General features: G+C 40.2%; 1 protein-coding gene across 2 annotated transcripts in view; it reads right to left on the bottom strand.

Moving 5' to 3' along the window:
* Positions 1-8,402, bottom strand: part of mtrr (5-methyltetrahydrofolate-homocysteine methyltransferase reductase) — a 27,763-nt gene that overhangs the window by 15,424 nt on the left and 3,937 nt on the right. For both annotated transcript variants that reach the window (XM_005722539.1, XM_005722538.1), the window contains exons 9-10: positions 6,626-6,806; positions 1,542-1,584 (exon numbers count right to left, since the gene is read on the bottom strand). In XM_005722539.1, coding sequence (XP_005722596.1) covers positions 1,542-1,584; positions 6,626-6,806 — 224 coding nt within the window. The remainder of the gene's footprint in view (positions 1-1,541; positions 1,585-6,625; positions 6,807-8,402) is intronic.

Genomic DNA, 8,402 nt, shown 5'->3' with positions numbered 1-8,402 from the left:
CACACACACACACACACACACACACACACACACACACACACAGCTAAGGGAGAGACTAATGAGAGGAGCGGAGACGTTTTGACATTGCGTTAGATGTTGCTGTTCAACATGAGTCTCAAAGCAAACCTAATGGGCACTAGCTTAAAAGGGAGCGCAAATCAATGACTAGCTAAGTGAGGAAAAAAGAAGGAACACTTGGCCTATTTAAACTAAGCACAGCTAGCTAAAGTCTATGCAATATTTAAAGTCCGTTCATTTATGCAGTTTCTTCCTATCAATGAAATCTACAAACAGCCATTCAAACTAATGTATATCACATAATGTGCACGTCTGGCAAAAGGAGTCCAAAACAAGCTTCACACAGATACGAAAAACTTACATAAAGTGTGTTACTAAAGTGTCACGCTGCCAATTGCCACCAGAAGAGCTTCGCTGTGCCATGGCACAAATTCTCTGAAACTCTACTGGAGAGATGAAACACACTTCTTCCAAAGATACTCCCACATTTGGTGATGGAGACTGCATCTAACACGCTGAACCCAAAATCTTCCAAAAGGTGTATATCTGGCTTGAAATATTGTGGCTACAAAGGCCACACCATATGATTCATATAATTTTCATGCTCTATGTCCCCTTGTGCCCCAAGGAGGAGAGACTGTCATGCTGCAAGAAACAACCCATACCAGGTAAGAAATATTTCTTCACTAGAGGTGGTCACTCATAGCCAACACAATGCCCTGCACACCACATAGCACGCCCCTGGACGCCCTTGCTGTAGGTATAAATGTTCAGGTTTTTCCTTTAATTTGTCACCCTACACAATTCAAATGACTATTACTTTTTAAAGTTCTTTCTAAGTACCTCAACAAATCTGATTTTATATTAATGCCAGATTTTATTAAGTTAACAGAGCTTCTCTCTCATGTTATTAACTCCCACTCCCTCTCCTTAACGCTCTTAATGTCCGATAATTTGAAAGCTCAATCCACCCCGTGAAGGGATTGGCAAAATAGCAGATCTCCAGTGGATGCTGTTGCATTTCCCAGCTGCCAACAGAGCAAAATCAATATTTTATCATGCAAACCCAAACTCTCTTGTCCAGCGGTGCCTAATAAACAATCCTGGGCATTCAGTGATATATCATGATGCATGCGTAGGAATAAAACAGCAACAAGACTTTCAAAACAAAGTTAGGCAGCTATGAGACCAAACAACACACACACACACACACAAATGGATTTCTATTATACTTGTATTCATGCACAGCCATGTAAAATGTATATGAAATCAGGATACCATATTTACTTGACGCACCACCACCACACACACACCCCACCCCCCAACGAAACTGTTCAGCATTAATCCAGCCCCAAACCAAACAGGATAGTTCTGTTGTGCAGAAAGAAAACACCAGCTAGCGTTTAAAGATTTAGTCTTCCAAGACCACTGAGAATAAAACAGACATACTTGGGTGATAAAGCACACTTGTGCAGCTCTACAGTACAAAGCGTATTCTTCAGTGTAATTTTCTGTCACCTTACCTGGCTGCTGAATAAGGCCGGGGTTGCAGTTTTGGCAAATGCTCTGAAAGGCAAGCACAAATGTCAATCACCGCGCTGTCTTGCTAAGATTTGGTTACGCAGTCAATCACCACAGAGAGGAGACGAATTATGTGAAAGTCATTTCGGTCCATTGAAACGTCCTACCTACCAATCTATCCTCAGTAACCCCCCACCCAGGTTACAGTCTTGTTTCTAGGACACACTTCTATATTTATGAAATTACAAACTCAGGGTTATAGAATCCCAAGTGTCCAGATGTGGCGCCAGTAGGAAACAGATTGCTTATGCAGACCTTATTTCAATGCCAGCCATGAAGGTGCCCTCTTTTGGGTAATATGTCGCACACATTGTATATGCGAGGAGGTGTCAGTTACATCGAGAAAACTTTTTTTTAAGAGTTTGAGATAACTTTTTTACCTGACAGCAACAAGATATGCCATTCTCTATCCAGTGCCCAGCACCACTGATTAGACGCTGGCAAAGAGAGAGATTGAGAGTTGTGCGACGTGCTTGCTGTGCACTCGCTACATTTTATTTGTATCTCGGTGATAGATGAAGCCGGACAAGTAAAGCACCACCATATGTACCAGCTGAGGCTGTACAATAACACATTTTTCTGCTAAATTGCCAGAGAAACAAACAGCTGGTCTAAATCTGCTCTCTCCTCTCTTTCTGGATTTCTCTGACATCTAAACAGCTCAGAGGTTTCAGAGAGACAGCTCCGCACTTTGACGTCCATTTCATCTCTTTGCGCTGAGATATTTTAAACAAACGCAAAGGCTTTGCTGAAACAGCAGTTAGCTACTAATAATTTATCCACATACCCTCAGACACTGAAAAGACCAACAAAACTGAAAAATAAAAACAGGGCCAGGGGCTAACATCAGTTTTAGACAGTAAAGAACAGTCGGCTAATAAAATAAACGAAATAAAAGCAATGCACATGTTTTTTAATACATTTCCTAAGAAAATAAAGATATTTAATACTTGGTTGCGATTGGGTTTTTAACCACTTTAAGTACAGTGAGTACAGTGAAGTCGTTGTCATGTTTGGGAGCCCAGTTTGGGATGATTTGAGTTTGTAACATTGTGTTATCCTGCTGGAGCAACAATAAGAAGATGGGTACACTGTGTTCATAAAGGGACAGACATGTTCAGCAACAATACTCAGGTAGGCTGTGCTGTTCAAACAATGCTCAGTTGGTGCTTAGGGGTCCAAAGTGTGCCAAGAAAATATCCCCCACACCACTACAACACCTCCAGTAGGGTAACCAGCACCCCAAAGGCAAGATGGATCTATACTTTCATGTCGTTTACACTAAATTAAATCCGAATGCTGCAGCAGAAATTAAGATTCATCAAACCAGGCAATGTTTTTTCAATTTTCATTGCCCAATTTTGGGGAGCCTGAAAACCGCACCCTCAGTTTCTTGTTCTTAGCTCCCAGAAGTGGCAGCCAGCGTGGTCTTCTGCCGCTATAGCCCATCTGCGTCAAGGTTCAACATGTTGTCGATCCAGAGTTGCTCCTCTGCATACTTTGGTTGTTCTTAGTGGTCTTTTGAGTTACTGTTGCCGTCCTATCAGCTCGAAGCAGTCTGGCTATTCTCCTCTCACTTCTGTCATCAACAAAGCCTTTTCACCCAGAGAACGGACGCTCACTGGATAATTTCTCATATTTGTACCATACTCTGTAAACTCTAGAGACGGCTGTGTGGGAGAATTCCAGTAGATCAGCAGTTTCTGAAATACTCGGAGCAGCCAGTGTGGCACCAAAAACCGTGTCACGTTCAAAGTCACTTAAATCACTTTTCTTCCCCATTGTGGTGATCGTGTTAGCAGGTTGTCTTGATGATGTCTAAATGTCTGAAGGCAGTGAGCTGCCGCCACGTGATTGGCTTATTACATATATCCATGAGCGAGCAGTTTGAAAGATGTACCAATGAATGTGTAAGTATGTCTGTGGCTGAAGAAATGTAATTGTTTCATGACCTGCCATCTTAGTGAAGCATTGAATTATTTCCACTATCACAGAAAATCAGATGTGTAAAGAAAACCTGGAAGATTAGGTTAAAAAGAGTATTTTATGGGGAAAACATATTCTTTTCTTTGATGTAAATTTAACTGAAAGGGCAGTTTTGCATGTCAGTATTTGAAAAGCTGCATAAATATACTCAATAAAGAGATTCCTTGTTATATATTTGAAGTCGGAGAAATAGCAGTGTCTTGTATTTCTCTTTGAGATGCCTCCAATATCCAGCACGACTCATAATATTAAAACTAGCCGGAGCAAAGAGGACTTATATTCTGAAAGAAGTCCAAATGTTTCAGACTTAGAGGCTTAAAATGTATTAACGTATCACAAGGTGAGCCAAGATTACAGGACGGCCTTGTTTAGTTGTAATCAATGTGCATGTACTGGAGATACAACCCACAGTGAATCATCTGTAAATAAATCTTTAGAGATAATTAGAGCTACGCTGCACCAGAATGGATAAATAAATCGTTCCTGTTTTTAAAGTTTCTCAAAAACCAACAGTGAGTTGCTGCTTAATGGGACAAATCCTCACATACAAAATATCTGAGGATCCTTTCAGTCGGTGCAAGTGTACACCTCTCCATCAGAGGGTGTATCGTGTATGTTAGCGCTATCCTCCACAGCTGTGCAGAGCTTGAGTTGCTGCCTTTCTATCACAGAGTGACAGCACATGTCTGAATCAGAGGACAATCAATCCATCATCTCGCATCACTGCGCTGCAATGATACTGGTGGTAGATACAGAGGATGGATCACTTTTAAAACCCTCTGAATGCAAAGCTTTTTTGTCGCAGTCAGTGGCTCGAAGATACATTTTTAAATATGTAATCCAAAAAAGGCTTAAGAAAAGAAAAAAAAAAAGCACAGTCCCAAGATCCCCACTATGTTTTCAGCGGTATCATCGATCATAGTGCACAACAATATAATCTATTTCATCTCAAAAGTCTCGGTGCTGCAATTTATATGCAGAGGTACCATTTTAGTAGAATAAATGAGATAGAAATGTGGTTGCACATAAAAGTATATACTTCTCGAGATTTATGGAGAGTTTCTTTGGCTGTGCATGGAATTAGAGAAGTTGTTAGCATTAAGGCGTTAAGTGAAATTCTCCTCAGGAAGGTTTTTGCAGTTTTTAATAGCCTGCAAATGCTAATTTCAAGTTATTTCTGAACGAAGGACCTGCTAGCTCATGGTTTTCCGAAACCATTTAAACATTTTCTGTGGCGTTTTTATTGCGACTTAAGTGAATAAAGTGGGAATAGAAGTGATAAGCAATCAGTTCTCTGTGGCCAAGAAATTTCATTTTAAATTTAATGCTTTTCCTCAAAACAGAAGGGCCAATAACCTCTTGGGATACAGACATATTCCCTTTACTTTACTTTAGTGAGGATTATTTTGTTCTGCAAGTTTAAGTCCAGCAAAAAAGTAAAAGAATAGAAAAGAAAACTGCACCTTGGTACGATTTCATTTGAGGTCTGCTGTAAAGTAATTGAAAAAGATGCTCATGGACAGCATTTAGTTCCCAGGGGCTTTGACCCCAAAGTTTTTATCTAACACTCTGTACGAATCAATGAACTATCAACACGACATCTGGCTCTGAAAAGTGGGCATCTTTCTCAATTTAGACCCAGCATCTACTTTTGTAACCAGCCTGCACTTGGCCAAAGACATGTGGGTCCAGAGACATCTCTCCTCATTATTTACACTTAGTGTAAATCAGCCTAAACCCTAATCAGCAAATGCCTCCCCTTCAGTTGAGGTAATGAACCAAGAACACTGCAAAAATACAGCAGTGTACTTTAACAGCGACACCCTGAGTCAGAGTTTACCATTAACCTATGATCCAAACTGACCCTGTGCATTCGTGTCCTTGCAAAGCTCAGTGGTTTACCAGTATACCAAATAACAGCTGCTGCCCTGAGGGGTCTGCAACGCCGCATTCTTCACGAGGGCACGGTTGTCCCCGTTGCCAATTTCTGCATCAGTTCACCAGAGTAAAAGGTGCTGTGGTTGGCAAGTAGGCCTAAAATAGCTGACATTGGGGTAGGCCAGGAGCTGTGACACAGCTGTTTTAGAGGACAGCTCAACTTGTATATGAAGCTGCAGCCAACTAATTTCACTGTCTGCTAAGTTTCAGTCAAAGCTTATTAGATCTATACTGAATGAATGACCAGCCAACTATCTTAATGAGCTGAAAGGAAAATGTTAGTTTCTTACCAACAGTTCACACCAAGGGTCAAAAAAAAGGAGACGATAGGTGGCAGACAGCAGGGGAAAAAAATCATCAATATTATTAGCACAATGCGAGATCATGGATAAACTTCTAAATATATATCTTGACTTGATATATATCGTTATATTTACAAAAAACTGGAAACAAAACAATATTGGAGCTGCAGATTTTAAAATGAGACGAGGAAGTGAGCGTTGACCCTTTGGGGAGCCTCTTGATGCCCTCTCTCTGACTGTTAGGTATAATTAAATGCTCTGACCAAATCAACCATGAGCCTGTGCTCACAGAACAGTGCTTTACTAAGGCTACAGTGACCCCTACTGGATGAAAATGATCCAGTCAGACAAACTGAATCACAAAACACAGAAGGCAGGCGCGACAATAACACGAGGTGTTATTAAAAGTGAAATAAATAGTTCTCAAACAAATAATTCCACTGACACTTAGTGCGGGTGCAGTCAAAATCCCACTCTCACGTCAATCACTGTAATTCTCCTTTTCTTTAAAGCAAATTGAAAACTTGTTTTAATTAAACATGCAAGTTTGAAAAAAAAATGCAATGATTTTTTTGAAGACACTGGAAAAATCCAAAACATAAAATATTCTTATCTATGATAATAGGTTAAAATTATGACTAAAACTGATTTTTATCACACTGTGTATTTTAGAGAGACTTTCAGAATCCCCATTAAAACCTGGAAAAGATCACTTTATCAATGATGATTATACGCTCTGTTAGTCGGTGGAAAAAAACAGAAATTTTCTGTCTGAATGAGCTAACAGGTGGGAGTCTGACCTATAAGGAGGCTGAGAGGAGGTGAGCAGGATGGGAAGGCTGTAAGAAGCTCCAAAACGCTGAGGCTCGGGTCTCTCACATACAGGTTGTAGTCTGCAGCACCTTGTTTACTGCAGAGCTCCTGCAGTCTCCTCCTCTGCACGCTGTCCCCTGTATGCTCCACCAGAGCTCGCAGAAACGCCTGACAGAGACACAGAAATCAGATGCGCTGTCACCCGAAGCTGTTCTGCACCTCCGTCAGCCACAATTGTCGTGACTTTTACAAAAAGGAGAGCCAGCCACACTGTACACAAAGTCTGAAATCTAAACAGGTAGACCCTGACTCCAACCCCATTATGTAGTACAGCTATTTTAATATGCACAAAGCCATTTCTTCCACTACAAAATTATAATTTTCTTTTTTATATAAAAAAGAGAAAAAAAGGCCTTTAAGACGACTGAGAAACTAGCAGAGGCGAAGAAGCAATCTTTTAATTCTCAAACAAAGTCCTAAAAATCGATTAATGCAATCAATTACCCAGTTACATTTGCAGAGGACATGCTGCGGTTTAATCGGCATTTCATTCGTTTCATTAGCAACTGCTTGTTATTTTTATTGTAGGCAGCAATTAAAATAAAAAGATTAAAGGGATCACAAAGAAACATTAAAACGCTTCTGCTTAAAATTTAGTCTGCAACCATGAATCAATCAGATGCTGTAATCTGGACTTTAAGTATTTGTCAAGAAGTGCTCTGTATAATCTCAGTGATTCATTACAGCTTTGACTGCATGTATGCAAAGATTTGTGGCACGTTCTTCACTGCACTGGATCGAGTGTAACATTTTTCTCAGCAGAATTGGAGAATCGGGATGTACAGCTATATCTCCCTGTGTTTGATGCTGCTACACATAAGACTGGGAAGTCTCATTGCCAAAGAACCAGAGGTTATTATCTTTCCCGATCCTAAAAAAACAAAAAAAAACAGTGAAGCTTAAAAATTGCAGGCTTTAGTGAAACAGCTGAAGTGCATTACACAGGCAGGTGTTGTAAAATAAAACATTTACTGTCTTGTAAGTCTTTAAACAACACAGTGGCAGGAAAAAAAAATCTATTTCTGTGCAGGAATTTAATAGAGGAAGCTGTGAACAAAACGTCTATAAAGACTTCTGAGGGAACTGAACTGGGTGAAGCCGTTAACGTTTAAATGTTCTACATCTTTCTGACACTTTATCAATTTTTTGGGTGCAGTTCAAAAAGAGTCTTTAAATAAAATCCAAGCAGAATTCAATATATAATGGCTCGCTAACTTAATTCATGATTATGACAAAGCAACTTTTTATTGCACAGGGTTTTATAAGCGTGTCAGATATTTTGAAATGCTTAACGAGAAAAAGGAACCCATCCGTCTTTTTTCTTCCACTTATCCTATTCTGGGTTGCAAGATGGAGCAGTGGAGCCTATGCCAGATATCAAAAGGAAGAGGCGGGGCTGCTAGTTGCCAGTCTGTTGCAGGGCTAACACATAACACCTACAGTCAGTTTAGAATCATCAGATAACCTAAAATCTCTTTAGATGCCTTTAGACTGTGGGAGGAAGCTGGAGTACCTGGAGAGCGAGCATGCAAACTCAGACCCAAGACCTTCTTGCTGTGAGGTGACAATACCAACCACCGCTACTCCCAGAAAATGTAACCTTTTTAAATAAATGCAAACCTGTAGTGTGCGTGCATCATTAAATATAAATTGTGTTTTAAATGTTGTGCGATTTAAGGGTTTCAAAGGGAATCGAGCACTGGA

The sequence above is a fragment of the Pundamilia nyererei genome, unplaced genomic scaffold, assembly GCF_000239375.1.
Source record: "Pundamilia nyererei isolate P.nyererei 1_Seehausen unplaced genomic scaffold, PunNye1.0 scaffold00007, whole genome shotgun sequence".
Lineage (NCBI taxonomy): Eukaryota > Metazoa > Chordata > Actinopteri > Cichliformes > Cichlidae > Pundamilia > Pundamilia nyererei.
The sequence above is the reverse complement of the archived record's forward strand: the minus strand, read 5'-3'. Positions and strand labels throughout refer to the sequence as shown.